The sequence below is a fragment of the Argopecten irradians genome, chromosome 5 (assembly GCF_041381155.1).
Source record: "Argopecten irradians isolate NY chromosome 5, Ai_NY, whole genome shotgun sequence".
Taxonomy (NCBI): Eukaryota; Metazoa; Mollusca; class Bivalvia; order Pectinida; family Pectinidae; genus Argopecten; species Argopecten irradians.
The window spans coordinates 11,119,039-11,135,812 of NC_091138.1; the positions used below are offsets into that span (position 1 = coordinate 11,119,039).

At 37.5% G+C, this 16,774-nt stretch overlaps 1 protein-coding gene across 1 annotated transcript in view; it reads right to left on the bottom strand.

The window, feature by feature from the left end:
* The window catches only part of LOC138322846 (uncharacterized), a 37,447-nt gene extending 21,011 nt beyond the window's left edge, over window positions 1-16,436 (bottom strand). The window contains exon 1 of the mRNA XM_069266985.1: window positions 14,831-16,436. Coding sequence (XP_069123086.1) covers window positions 14,831-15,266 — 436 coding nt within the window. The 5' untranslated portion in view covers window positions 15,267-16,436. The remainder of the gene's footprint in view (window positions 1-14,830) is intronic.
* Between the last annotated feature and the right edge of the window lie 338 nt (window positions 16,437-16,774).

Sequence of the window (16,774 nt, forward strand, 5' to 3'; positions counted from 1 at the left end):
CATATCCTGATAGCAAATTTTGCAATAGCTTAACATAACACCAAGTATTTTAGAAACTAGGAAGTCATAAATACTCATACATATAAGTGCTTATTGAACTATAATAATACAATGTTCTCATTTGTATCAGTTGTGTTCAGCAACAGTAGGAAGTCGCTAAAACTATATTTGGCGTAGTCTACATACAGACAATGTTTTGATATATTACTTGGTACCAAAATCTACCAACAACAGAATTAAGGAACTATTCTTAAAATCATGATATTTATATCTACTTGCGGTTCTTCTCTTTCACATTTCACACTCGTTTAGGCAATAAGTGTATTCTTTGATATCACTTGTAAACATATGTAGCGGGATTGGACTGGGTCGATCATCGGTGCGACAGAGCATTCGGCTAGTGTTCGGAGGTCCCGGCTCGAATCCCGGTATGACCGCTTCATTGTCTGCTCTCCTGTTACACATAAATCTAACAGCAAAAAGGACTTTTACATTTATATAGTCCGTACTATAAGTAATGTTCATAACGCATCTTGATGTTTGTAACTTCTAGCTATGATACTATAGTTTGAAATGTCGGTTATATTTTACCACAGGGACCTGGCACGAAATTTTTTAACGACCAGTTACCTCGTGTAGGTTTGTTCCACTTCCGTCCCACTCTACTGGCCCTCCAAATAATGGTACTTTTATATATATATATATATATATAAAATCATTGTATCCTAATGATTTTTTTTTCGAAATTCAAAATTTCAAATCACTAAATATATCGCAAGCGGTTTTATAATTATGTATTTATGCATCTTTTATGTTGATGTTGATTTTTGATGTTAACTCCAGCCATGAACGGTTGACAAGTTTTAAACAACGATGGTAAACCGGTAATGTAATGTCACATCAGCTCATCAGCTCATCGACATCGAAGACGACATCTTGCGAGAAAGCACGCTTACTGATAATAATAAATCATTAAGAACTAGTGAAAGAAATGTGTGACACTGTAATAACTATCTGACATTTCCTATTGTTATACAAAGGCAATACAAATTTACAAAATGAATGTGTTCATTCTAAAAGACACACAACGTTTTGAAAAGTGTTATGGTATTAACGGATACCTCATTTGTCTACTTCGGTTGAAAAATATCAATGTTATGACTATTTTTCAATTTTCAGTGAAATTCGAGATGGTGGCCATCTTGATGACGCCATAATCGGAAGTTTATCCCAACTTATAAAATGTTAACCTTTTGATTTGTGATAAGTGGATAAGTTTTCAGAAAAATATTGGATCGGAGGTTTTATTTGTTTTTTTTTTTTTTTTTTTTTTTGGGGGGGGGGGGGGGGGGTGCATGTGGGATCCTCTTAGCCCATGGCCTATGGGGTATTTGTGTGCATGTGTGATCCTCCTAGCCCATGGCCTATGGGGTATTTGGTATTTGTGTGCATGTGTGATCCTCCTAGCCCATGGCCTATGGGGTATTTTTGTGCATGTGGGATCCTCCTAGCCCATGGCCTATGAGGTATTTGTGTGCATGTGGGATCCTCCTAGCCCATGGCCTATGGGGTATTTGTGTGCATGTGGGATCCTCCTAGCCCATGGCCTATGGGGTATTTGTGTGTATGTGGGATCCTCCTAGCCCATGCCCTATGGGGTAATTGTGTTCATGTGGGATCCTCCTAGCCCATGGCCTATGGGGTATTTGTGTGCATGTGGCACCCTCCCAGCCCATGTCCTATGGGGTAATTGTGTTCATGTGGGATCCTCCTAGCCCATGGCCTATGGGGTATTTGTGTGCATGTGGCACCCTCCCAGCCCATGTCCTATGGGGTATTTGTGTGCATGTGGGATCCTCCTAGCCAATGACCTATGGGGTATTTGTGTGTATGTGGGATCCTCCTAGCCCATGGCCTATGGGGTATTTGTGTGCATGTGGAATCCTCTTCGCCCATGGCCTATGGGGTATTTGTGTGCATGTGGGATCCTCCTAGCCCATGGCCTATGGGATATTTGTGTTCATGTGGGATCCTCCTAGCCCATGGCCTATGGGGGATCCTCCTAGGCCATGGCCTATGGGGTATTTGTGTTCGGTATCTTTGATGGCATGCCTCAATGAGATAGCAAAAAACCTTTCCCTATTGCAATGAGACTCAACATGAATATACAGTTGTGTGACCGCACAACGTTACACGATGTGCGGTGTGCGCACGATATGCGCACGATTTATGCACGATGTTTGGTCTGTGCGGTAGGAACGGTGTCTGGGCGATTGTTATCGTGGTTGATATAAATTTAGGAATTCAACTTTATTGAGTAAACAAGCGAAACGATGATGGGATTTTATGTCTACTTCATTGAAGACATGGTCAATCTAAATGTGATATATAAAGGATATCCATTAAATAACAAATATGTATTTTGTTTTGTTTTTGTTTACGTACTTGTGGCTGCTAAACGGTCTACCGTACCGGCTTATTAGACCTTTACAATGTTGATTTTAAACATCTTCAAACTTTTTTTTTCTATTGTTTATTTAACAATATTTCAGTTCAAAATTTTATTGTGTATAAATAACTTAAACAAAACTATTTTAAAGCAAGACAGCTTTAGTTATTAAAACTATTATCAGGTGGTCTCGTTAAGAAATTACATTCAGATATTTAAACTTAACTATACGCACAATCGTTTAAAAGATACATACATTGTACATGTATGCAGTGTATTATGTACATATGCATGTACATGTAGCTACATTTATTCTAGATACAGTAGATTATAGATAGGTTTTACCAGAAATTTATATTGTATATTATCTAATTATCTGGTTTTACGTACGTTCATCCAGGTATTCACTTCCTTTTCTATACTAGATCTGTTTGAATAGTATACATGATTTTAAACGTCCTTGGTATATGTATACCTGAGCCAGGGTGTATCTCCATTTGCCCACTTTTTATAATCTGATAATTAGCAGAATGTTATGACAAGGATTATAGTCTATTTCAGAGAAGTAAACCAGGATTTACCTGTATTTTACCTGTAAATTGCACCTGTGCTACTGTACTTATTACATAAGGGTATCATTTATACATAACATGTACATGCATGAAAATTTTATTACATGGAAACATTTATTAATATGTTTGTCTTTTTGTAATCTCAGTTATGTTCTTGATATTTTCATGTTAATTGAACACATCAAACATGGATTTAATAATTGGTACTAACTTCAAAAGTTCTTTCTATATTTTTGACAAACATAATATATATATATACATACATACAACTACTGTACATTAAACTTCATCTTCATATACACATAAATGCTACCTAGAAAAATAGTTTATGGTAATATGTATCATACATTTTATAATATATATATATATAGCCTCTTTTCATTAGAAATCACCTTTTTGACAATTTTACTGAAATACACTGCAATTTATCGTCATTTTTAGGGCCCCATTGTTCCAATTTGCCGACAAAAATCTTACTTTTACATTCATCATTGGACAGGTGCGAACTATCCGAAGTAGAATATATCATATAAAGTCATCATTAGCTATAAAGTTACTGTTTTTCTAGGAAAATTGCATGTTCAAACTATCCGGAGGTTTACTAATTTTATATAAGTTAACGAAATTTCAAAATCAGCAAAACGTTGAACAATTTATTGCTCTTCCTATGACACTTCGCCTAAAACTTGGATGCAAATTTGTTCTTTATTCTTGGTATTTCTCTATTTCCCCACTTTTGACAAACTATAGGTAGCTCAGGTAAATGAATACAGGTAAGCAAAGGTAAAAATTATTATGAAACGGACTATAATTGGTTTTCCATTGTTCTCCTATACCAACACTTTTCTTTGTTCTCTAAAAAGTGGGCAAATGGAGAACACACATGTATATGTATACCTGAGCCAGGGTGGTAGTTAATTTGAAGGTAAAACAATTCCTGGCCAGAGGGCAGAACTGGTGTCAGAGCGGCGAACTACACATACACATGCACACGTACAATAGCTAGCAATATATATAATGTAGGTAGGTTAGGGGTGGGTGGGGCTGGGGTATAAGGGAGCCGAATGAGTAATGTCTCGAAGCATGTTTTATACAAACATACATGTACATGTACGTAGTATACATAATTATTAAACCCCTATCCCTAAAAACGATAAATAAAATACAAACAAGATACAAATCAAGGTGTATACATTATCTCCATTTTGAGAAGAAAAAAAAATCAATATTATATCAATTATTCTCAATTGAAATAATAAGCGCAATTTGATACAAAAAGTAGCTATACGTTTATTGTTATTATTATTTGAAACAATACCACACATGGGGTCCAGTAGACTTTACTAAACTAATCAGGTTATACAGGTACAGAGGCGGTCACAGCATGTCATCAATTGAATTGAATGCTATGATGGACCCCCTAGGGTTAAAGAAAATAGATATACCTTACATGTGACGCCTGACTGATCATCGTCTCAGTTAATTAAGGTGTCACCTTCTTAAGTGGTGGGATGGGGAAAGCGGGAGAAAAAGGGCCCTAGGCCAAGTGACCATAACAACAGCCCTGTGTGCCTATAGTTTACAGTTCACAAGTCATTTACATACATTGTACGTGTATGCAGGTACAGTGAATACCTGTATCCCCACGTACATGTACATGTGTACACTGTACAGTACATTTATATAAGTGTATGTGACAAACTTCGTTACCAATTACATTGGGTACACTACACATGCACGTGTACATCTACGAACGTATACGTACATGTAATATTGTAAAATATTGTATTTGATGTGTATGTGTAAACACTAAAACAGATCTACATGTATGATTAAAATGTCTCTTGACAACATATATTATATATGACACTTCACATTATTTTATGTTCATATCATCACTTTTAGTTAATAAATTTATTTATCTTCTAATACAAGTACACAAATTAATATATATTTCGTGCATATCCCTAAAATGACAGTACAAGCAAATTAGACTCCTCAACACGGTCCGTTTATGGAATGATTTCGCAAATTTAATTGACCGATAGTCCCGATCGCTCAGCTGTGCGGTCCGTATCGCACAGCTGTACATGTGCGGTGTGCGATCCGAACCGCACAGCTGTGCGCACGATGTGCGCACACAGTTCTTGGAACGATGTGCGGTCACACAACTGTAACACATACACACTCACTCTCACAACACATCCACATATATACAGGGGTTATAAATAAATCGTTAACAATCGTCGTTTTATATGAGGAATATGAGGGTTATATAGGATAACGTATTCCGTAATATTGCAAGGACACTGTTAATCCAGGTAACATTGTTACATTACTTATTATTCGTTTTGGGACAAACATAGAATTCGCCATGTTTTGAGAAAGAAAGAAAAAAAGCAGGTACAGCATTAACAGATGCATGGTTACCAATACACTTTATTAAACCAAACGTACTTCCGGTTACAGAATCCACGTGACCTAAATAGTCAATAAAATAATTGGTTCTTTTTACCATTAAAGACACATACGTTTGGCTGTCGATTATTTACATGTAGCGGGAACTACAACCTACATGCCATGTGATCATTCATTCTCTCACATAACCTCCCAAGGGATCAATGCAATTATTGAATACCGTGTCCCCCTCATTTGTTGATGAATGCCGTCGTTTATATGCCACAGTGGGGCCATGTCCCATAGAGATTTCACGTGTATGTGATACCAATGTCGCTCTCCAAGAATACCTTCTACCATTAGTATCCAACATGCCGAAGCCAATCATTCCTATATATCACTGTCAGCGGTTTTTAGTCTGGCTTTTATTTTTATGTGATAATCACTGCAATCCATTATTGTCTGTTTCTAGCTACGTGTTGGTTCATACAGAAAGGTTGATCTACTACAATGATAACACATGTCATATTTTGAAAATAAAATATGTAAACTGAAATATAGAAATACTATTTATTACAAAATGTCTTCCCTTGCAAAGAGGAAGTTTCCCAACGAATGATATGACGATAACCCGTACACCAAAAGCATGCTCTTCATATTTATGTAAAAAATACATAACTTTAAAGATGCTCCACCGCTGACAAAGGGTATTTTTTCACTATCAAAAACAGGAGCAGACGATTTAGTATTTTTCTTCTGTTACAAAAAAACTTACTTTACACCATTACCACCATTGAAAAGTTTGAGCTTCTAATTTTACTTCAAGTTAAAATTACAAAAAATAATTAATTGCATCCCGAAAAAATTCCGTGCCACTATATCCTTTATGGAATGAAGTACTGATTGCGCATGCACCAAATGCAAAATAAATTATTTTAGATGATTTTTTCTGTTAATTCGACATATATATACATGGTTAAACACCAATTTTTGTTTAAGTGATGAATATCATTTATGCTTTGTAGGCGGTGGAGCATCTTTAAAAAAAAAAAAAAAAAAAAAAAAAAAATCAGTCGTCAGTTTGTTCCGAGTAAGATAATTCTGTTCTATAACACCGACCACAATGCCATGTCATGATATCTATTAGGTCATTATATGATATTTCGTTTGAACATAGATCTAGTCTTGTTTGTTAAGTATTAATGCTTGACGACCCATCGTAATTTAATTAAAGCGTTCAAAGCAAAACAACACGACATACTATCATAAAAATCAATGGGAAACAAACTAAACATACAATGAACAACATATATTACAGATGTGATCACACATAAATATAAAAAAGTGTTAAGACTCTCAAATATTATAATCAAAACCCGCCTTTGTAAAGCTGTTTTAAAATTACATTCAATATTTGTACTTATCGTGTTCTATGTTATTATGAAGATGTGGCAAACGAAAAACTAGTTTTCGTCGAGAGCAAATGGCGAAGAATTAAAGTTAACAAATAAATTCATTAATGGAAATGAAATAAATCTTCAACGATTGTAAACATAAATCAGCAAACTTGCAGCATTTTTAACTGAAGTTTTTTTTTTCTTTTATTTTGAGAAATGCAAACAAAGCCGTATTCTACTACTTATTTGGATTTTATTAAGACGCGTTCTTAGATCAATATACTTTTTCGCTTCCGAGATTAGGAAATTCCGAGACAAATGATACATGCCATGGATCCTCTGCTAGTTTTATCGATACGTTGTCTTAGTTGGCTCTTTTTAGTTGCGTAGTCTGTATTTGCTGATTAACAACCAGTAACATACGCTCTCTCGTAATGGCGATACCGGAAAGACTTACGTTATTGTATACGTAAAGGTATAAATAGGTAAAGGTTTCGTCCCAACCTCAGGATACTAGCAGAAATCACCTGTCTAAAGTAGATCACCAGTCTCCCCTGGTAGTGCACAGGACCAATATTTAAGTCAGTAACAATGGGTGTTTTCAAGGGTCTTTACCTTACTCGTTCTTCAAAGACATACATTTTGTATTTAACAATATCGTTTGTATAACATAACACTTTGCTCAGAATTCTCGAAACAAACTTTAACTAGAAAACAGATTTTTTTCTTTACTAAAGTTAACAACTGAATTGACTTAACTCGGCGAAGTTAGTTTGTGGATGAGGTTAACAACTGAATTGACTTTACTCGGCGAAGTTAGTTTGTGGATGAGGCTTATTATACTATTAATAGTTAGGGTCTGACATTGTAAGACTATCTCCTGTGTATAGAGTCTGACATTGTAAGACTATCTCCTGTGTATAGAGTCTGACATTGTAAGACTATCTCCTGTGTATAGAGTCTGACATTGTAAGACTATCTCCTGTGTATAGAGTCTGACATTGTAAGACTATCTCCTGTGTATAGAGTCTGACATTGTAAGACTATCTCCTGTGTATAGAGTCTGACATTGTAAGACTATCTCCTGTGTATAGGGTCTGACATTGTAAGATTATCTCCTGTGTATAGGGTCTGACATTGTAAGACTATCTCCTGTGTATAGGGTCTGACATTGTAAGACTATCTCCTGTGTATAGGGTCTGACATTGTAAGACTATCTCCTGTGTATAGGGTCTGACATTGTAAGACTATCTCCTGTGTATAGGGTCTGACATTGTAAGACTATCTCCTGTGTATAGAGTCTGACATTGTAAGACTATCTCCTGTGTATAGGGTCTGACATTGTAAGACTATCTCCTGTGTATTGGGTCCGACTGACATTGTAATACTATCTCCTGTGTATAGGGCCTGACATTGTAAGACTATCTCCTGTGTATAGGGCCTGACATTGTAAGACTATCTCCTGTGTATAGGGTCTGACATTGTAAGACTATCTCCTGTGTATAGGGCCTGACATTGTAAGACTATCTCCTGTGTATAGGGTCTGACATTGTAAGACTATCTCCTGTGTATAGGGTCTGACATTGTAAGACTATCTCCTGTGTATAGTGTCTGACATTGTAAGACTATCTCCTGTGTATAGGGTCTGACATTGTAAGACTATCTCCTGTGTATAGGGTCTGACATTGTAAGACTATCTCCTGTGTATAGGGCCTGACATTGTAAGACTATCTCCTGTGTATAGGTTCTGACATTGTAAGACTATCTCCTGTGTATAGGGTCTGACATTGTAAGACTATCTCCTGTGTATAGGGTCTGACATTGTAAGACTATCTCCTGTGTATAGGGTCTGACATTGTAAGACTATCTCCTGTGTATAGGGTCTGACATTGTAAGATTATCTCCTGTGTATAGGGTCTGACATTGTAAGACTACCTCCTGTGTATAGGGTCTGACATTGTAAGACTATCTCCTGTGTATGGGTCTGACATTGTAAGACTATCTCCTGTGTATAGGGTCTGACATTGTAAGACTATCTCCTGTGTATAGAGTCTGACATTGTAAGACTACCTCCTGTATATAGAGTCTGACATTGTAAGACTATCTCCTGTGTATAGGGTCTGACATTGTAAGACTATCTCCTGTGTATAGGGTCTGACATTGTAAGACTATCTCCTGTGTATAGGGTCTGACATTGTAAGACTATCTCCTGTGTATAGGGTCTGACATTGTAAGACTATCTCCTGTGTATTGGGTCTGACATTGTAAGACTATCTCCTGTGTATAGAGTCTGACATTGTAAGACTATCTCCTGTGTATAGGGTCTGACATTGTAAGACTATCTCCTGTGTATAGGGTCTGACATTGTAAGACTATCTCCTGTGTATAGAGTCTGACATTGTAAGACTATCTCCTGTGTATAGGGTCTGACATTGTAAGACTATCTCCTGTGTATTGGGTCCGACTGACATTGTAAGACTATCTCCTGTGTATGGTCTGACATGTAGATCTCTGTAAGGTGACATTGTAAGACTATCTCCTGTGTATTGGTCTGACATTGTAAGACTATCTCCTGTGTATAGGTCTGACATTGTAAGACTATCTCCTGTGTATAGGGTCTGACATTGTAAGACTATCTCCTGTGTATAGAGTCTGACATTGTAAGACTATCTCCTGTGTATAGGGTCTGACATTGTAAGACTATCTCCTGTGTATAGGTCTGACATTGTCTGACTATCTCCTGTGACATTGAAGACTATCTCCTGTGTATAGGGTCTGACATTGTAAGACTATCTCCTGTGTATGGGTCTGACATTGTAAGACTATCTCCTGTGTATAGGGTCTGACATTGTAAGACTATCTCCTGTGTATAGGGTCTGACATTGTAAGACTATCTCCTGTGTATAGGGTCTGACATTGTAAGACTATCTCCTGTGTATGGGTCTGACATTGTAAGACTATCTCCTGTGTATAGAGTCTGACATTGTAAGACTATCTCCTGTGTATAGGGTCTGACATTGTAAGACTATCTCCTGTGTATAGGGTCTGACATTGTAAGACTATCTCCTGTGTATAGGGTCTGACATTGTAAGACTATCTCCTGTGTATAGGGTCTGACTGACATTGTAAGGTCTGACTTGTAAGACTATCTCCTGTGTATAGGGTCTGACATTGTAAGACTATCTCCTGTGTATAGGGTCTGACATTGTAAGACTATCTCCTGTGTATAGAGTCTGACATTGTAAGACTATCTCCTGTGTATAGGGTCTGACATTGTAAGACTATCTCCTGTGTATAGGGTCTGACATTGTAAGACTATCTCCTGTGTATAGAGTCTGACATTGTAAGACTATCTCCTGTGTATTGGGTCTGACATTGTAAGACTATCTCCTGTGTATAGGTCTGACATTGTAAGACTATTGTAAGACTATCTCCTGTGTATGGGTCTGACATTGTAAGACTATCTCCTGTGTATAGGGTCTGACATTGTAAGACTATCTCCTGTGTATGGGTCTGACATTGTAAGACTACTCCTGTGTATAGGTCTGACATTGTAAGACTATCTCCTGTGTATAGGGTCTGACATTGTAAGACTATCTCCTGTGTATTGGGTCTGACATTGTAAGACTATCTCCTGTGTATAGGGTCTGACATTGTAAGACTATCTCCTGTGTATAGGGTCTGACATTGTAAGACTATCTCCTGTGTATTAGGGTCTGACATTGTAGACTACATCCTGTGTATAGGGTCTGACATTGTAAGACTATCTCCTGTGTATTGGGTCTGACATTGTAAGACTATCTCCTGTGTATAGGGTCTGACATTGTAAGACTATCTCCTGTGTATTGGGTCTGACATTGTAAGACTATCTCCTGTGTATGGTCTGACATTGTAAGACTATCTCCTGTGTATAGGGTCTGACATTGTAAGACTATCTCCTGTGTATAGGGTCTGACATTGTAAGACTATCTCCTGTGTATAGGGTCTGACATTGTAAGACTATCTCCTGTGTATAGGGTCTGACATTGTAAGACTATCTCCTGTGTATAGGGTCTGACATTGTAAGACTATCTCCTGTGTATAGAGTCTGACATTGTAAGACTATCTCCTGTGTATAGGGTCTGACATTGTAAGACTATCTCCTGTGTATAGGGTCTGACATTGTAAGACATATCTCCTGTGTATAGGGTCTGACATTGTAAGACTATCTCCTGTGTATAGAGTCTGACATTGTAAGACTATCTCCTGTGTATAGGGTCTGACATTGTAAGACTATCTCCTGTGTATAGGGTCTGACATTGTAAGACTATCTCCTGTGTATAGGGTCTGACATTGTAAGACTATCTCCTGTGTATTGGGTCTGACATTGTAAGACTATCTCCTGTGTATAGGGTCTGACATTGTAAGACTATCTCCTGTGTATTGGGTCTGACATTGTAAGACTATCTCCTGTGTATAGGGTCTGACATTGTAAGACTATCTCCTGTGTATAGGGTCTGACATTGTAAGACTATCTCCTGTGTATAGGGTCTGGCATTGTAAGACTATCTCCTGTGTATAGGGTCTGACATTGTAAGACTATCTCCTGTGTATTAGGGTCTGACATTGTAAGACTATCTCCTGTGTATAGGGTCTGACTGTAAGACTATTGTAAGACATGTACTCCTGTGTATGGGTCTGACATTGTAAGACTATCTCCTGTGTATAGGGTCTGACATTGTAAGACTATCTCCTGTGTATAGGGTCTGACATTGTGTAAGACTATCTCCTGTGTATAGGGTCTGACATTGTAAGACTATCTCCTGTGTATTAGGGTCTGACATTGTAAGACTATCTCCTGTGTATAGGGTCTGACATTGTAAGACTATCTCCTGTGTATAGGGTCTCTGACATTGTAAGACTATCTCCTGTGTATAGGGTCTGACATTGTAAGACTATCTCCTGTGTATAGGTCTGACATTGTAAGACTATCTCCTGTGTATAGGGTCTGACATTGTAAGACTATCTCCTGTGTATAGGGTCTGACATTGTAAGACTATCTCCTGTGTATTGGGTCTGACATTGTAAGACTATCTCCTGTGTATGGGTCTGACATTGTGACTATCTCCTGTGTATTGGGTCTGAATTGTGACTATTGTACATTGTAAGACTATCTCCTGTGTATGGTTCTGACATTGTAAGACTATCTCCTGTGTATAGAGTCTGACATTGTAAGACTATCTCCTGTGTATAGGGTCTGACATTGTAAGACTATCTCCTGTGTATAGAGTCTGACATTGTAAGACTATCTCCTGTGTATTGGTTCTGACATTGTAAGACTATCTCCTGTGTATAGGGTCTGACATTGTAAGACTATCTCCTGTGTATAGAGTCTGACATTGTAAGACTATCTCCTGTGTATAGGGTCTGACATTGTAAGACTACTATCTCCTGTGTATAGTGTCTGACATTGTAAGACTTATCTCCTGTGTATAGGGTCTGACATTGTAAGACTATCTCCTGTGTATAGGGTCTGACATTGTAAGACTATCTCCTGTGTATTTGGTTGTATTTGGTCTGACATTATAAGACTACCTACTGTGTATAGGGTCTGGCATTGTAAAATTATCTCCAGTGTCTATACAATGTGTTGCGTGGGTGAATAATACCTGTGCTGTGACTCTTTCTAATAGTTGTGCTTTTGCCATTTCCATCACGCTATCTGACTTAAACACGTCACTAAATAAATACCCCAAATTCCATCACGCTATCTGACTTAAACACGTCACTAAATACCCCAAATATCACACCTTACGGGGTCACATCAACAATTATAACAACATATGACAATTTAGAATCATGAGACAAAACAATCTTGGGATAGGTGAGCAATATATATAGACCTGATTTCGGTGCTGTATTTTCAACAGATGAGATATTCAAATAGTTCAAGTACTAGGATATTATGATAATAAATGTAGTTCTAATATTGCTGGCATCTGTTCGAAATAAATGGTATCTGACAACTTCTCCTAAATTACTATGTCTATTTCAATGACACTTCATCAGGTTTAGATGTGCAACCAGTTTTAAATTTGGTTGCCATGTTAACATATGAATGTCCGTAACTTGACACATCATATGCCTCCATTAGAATTACCATGGCACTTTAATGGGGGACCATTTAGTGATTATCACTGATATGTAGTAGTGGAAGATGAATTACTTACCCATTGACTTACATGCTATTTTACATTGAAAAATATTCCAGTGAGATAGATAATGTGACCGTGTGGGATGTGTTTGGTGTCTTTTTTGCTATGTTGCAGTTTTGTAGCACTTTAGAAAGGCCACGAGTTTCCAATATTGCAAAGGGTCACAGCACGAATAAACCACAGCCTCCCAAAACCACACACACATCCACACAAAGCAACCAATTATACACATGGGACGCTGTCCTTAAATAGCTATGGCCGTTGTAGCACACTTAGCCTTATTAACCAAAATAATAATTAAACTGTAAATAATTTCTGTTTAAATAATCGAAATACAGGAAGTACCTTACCGCTGGCGGGTTGACTTTTGATCAGTACAAAATTAAAGACTGCCTACCACCCTATTAACCTATATTTAACTATAAGTTGTGTGTATCATGTAATGGTTGCTGAACAAGAGAAGCAAGTAGTATAATAAATTTATGTAATTGCACTTAATTTTTCTGTTGAACTCGTATTAAAACATAATAATAATTGCTCGTCATGGAAACCTTTTTTGAATGCTGATCGATCTTAACAAATTATGATTATTTTTCCATCAGCAGATATTGCATTGCATGCCAAACTTCTTTCTTATAAAACAATCTGCTATGTGAAGATTTATAAAAGTTTAATTTTTGCTTCCCCTAACTAATGAATCATGAATGTAAGTACGTGTATGACACACATGTATACCAATGAATAATTACTTGAAATGTGAATATATTGGACTATTGGGATGATTAAGACAAACTACAAGGATTTGAAATACGAATATTTTATACATGTTGGATGTTTCCAAATTGAATATAGGTCATTTTGCAGAGCTACACCAACAAAAGAGACAATGCGTGCTTGAATTGATTTGTAATGCTAGGTAAACCTCATACACTTCTGGGACATTGAGGTGGTTTATCGGAGTGCCGACTTATCCTATGTATATATACTGGGTTCAGGGACTGATACATGACGATATATGCTGATATCGATCTTAAAACGAAACCAATCTCAAGGAGGATAGTTAAGTCGATTAATATTCAACATGATGTTCCCCAACAGGCACACAGTGTCATATATTTTGCTCATTGTCAAGTCGAATTCTATCAAGTTTTTCAAACTGATGAACTGTTCTGTCATGTTTATTTTCCTGAGTCCTACGTGAATTAATTCTGTTGCTAATAATACTGTCACAAAACTCTCGGAAGCCCATAAAGAACCCACACTTCGTTGCGACCGATATAATGCAAGCAAGAAATCCATTTGCGTGGTTTTTTCCACTTCCTTATTGTTTCTGAAACTTTTCCATAAGGCTAGACTATTAAGGATCAGCTGGATGTGTTGGAAACACAAAATTACAAAGTATATATTTAGTTGGCAATAAAGACTTGGCGAGGAAGTGAGCCTAAAGCTCCGCTGGATACGGCAATTCGTTAAGAGAACATCGACGTGCTGAGGCTTTGTGATCTGACCCAAGGGGAGGAGGGCAACACCTAGACAGGATCGGGTCCAGCAGAATCACTCAAACATACATACAGATCAATTATTCGCCCACCTTCTATCAGGGCGCTATTGTCTAAGAAATGTCTAGGGACTATATTCAGACGAAAGCCAACCACTGCCCATACATTACCACATGTAATTATAATGCATTCCAAAAACATTTCGTTCAAATATATACAAATAGAATACAAGATAGTATCGTCGTGTCTTTAATAGATAACTCCGACAAAGAACTTTTAATTTGTTACATTGATTTTTTGTCGCGGTGAAAAATAAGCTTACCTTCTAGTGCATCGCAGTCTCTGAACAAATTACCATACTGTTGGAAAAGTATAACAACTCCCGCCTTCATATGTTCATGGATATTACCGGACCGTCGTGATCCAGGTCTAACAACTTTTGATCCCGACATATTTGTGTGATCCTGGGGATGTTTATGGAAAAAATTCCTGGCAAATATCGGTGGTTCGTACAAAGTCTCGTTGTGATAATGCGCCATTGTATTATATACGTATTTCCGTTTATACCAAAGCTCCATGTACGAGTTGGTGTCGGCTGGCCGTACCAATTCGGTGTTATTAGCTCCGAACAAACTTATATTTAATCTAGTCGAGTTAAATCCACGATATTCCCAATAATCTGTTGTCATGGATACGATCAATAACACTGTTACATTTCCTGCGAAAATCAAACTACTATAGTTGCAAATCTGTACCATTCCCGATTGTTACCTGTTCAGGTAAGATGTTCCCATCATCAATCAAGTGTCATATGTCATCTCAGACTAGCACCATTATCAATGTTTACACCCTTACTTTACTAAAGTTCCTGTAGAGTAAACTAAGTAAACCCAGAATTCATCGGCCGCACAAAGTCCTGATACTGCTGGGCTCCATCCCAAGTGTTACCTGTGTATGTTCATACCTGCTGAAGACAATACACTATCGTGTTATGATATTAAAACATACTTTATCAATATTCTAAACAGCGTCACACCTTCTCCTTAGCTTGGTTCAGGTCGAAATCCTAGCAAAACAAAACGCTCCAAAATCAATAACATCCCACAATTTGAAACATCCAACTTTCGCTCTAGAGAACATAGTATCTCCTTTCTCCACTTGGTCCGCCCCAGTCGAGTTTAGTCCTGGAATCACTCAAGTGTTACACAATATTAATATCAGCACACGTCTATCTATTTATAAACACGATACTCTGTGAAATCTGTGAACGTGTTACTTCTAGACATAGAGTGAATAGAATGGTTGACAGGTCCACAAGTGTATACGTGGCTATAATCCCGGTAAGGTAGTATGTTCCCACCGTACATTAACCAGACCTTTTTCATTTGTTAAACATTTTGCACAAGCGATCTCACTCATCTAATATTCATAGCACACGCGGAGCATTTCAAATTAAACTGTCTTTATGATAGGCGCATGAATATTCTTTGAAAATTAAACATCTAAGCATTTTAAAGCGCAAATAGTAAAACCAATTAGTGTCATTTGGCAAACGAACAGTGTTTTAGTTTTACCTTAAATCAAGTCTAGAAGTCATTGGCAATACCATCATGGTATCTAACTAGCCGTTGAGTCTGAATTATATAGTGATGCATGCGATAACATGTCAGACAGGTTCACATTTAAAGTCATTGTGAATTGTTTTGCTAATTAGCATCAAATTACTGAAGGTGTTGACGTGAGGTGTTAACTCCGAACCTGTCACACTATGTTTCCTCCATCCATGGTACCACCCGTCAATCCAGTCCCTCTGCTCCGTAACATTCAACTCAACTTTGACAATTGTACGACAGAGAACTCTGAATTATTTACGCTCAAACGTTAATATTGGAACTGTCGCATTGCCATCGTTCTCTGCCAAGTGTCGGAGGCACAAACCCGTGGGGAAATCTAGTGCTTCTGTCCGCAATACGTCATGAATGATTTCTGGAAGGCGGAGAGAGACAAAGAACCGTAAACAATCGGATAGGTATACAGACTAATTGTATGAAACAATTGGGCCAATTGTAGGTAGGCTATGTACACTCGGATCGTCCTGTCTCGTCCTCGGGGTTCATATTACAATGTGATGGGCGTTATTTTACCAATAAATCCCCTTGTTTATCGGGCTATTTAACAAATATACTATTGATACCATGATATCATCTGCAGAAATTGATCTTCGACAAAGCAGTTTAATGTGATCCGCGGTAACCATCTATTCTCT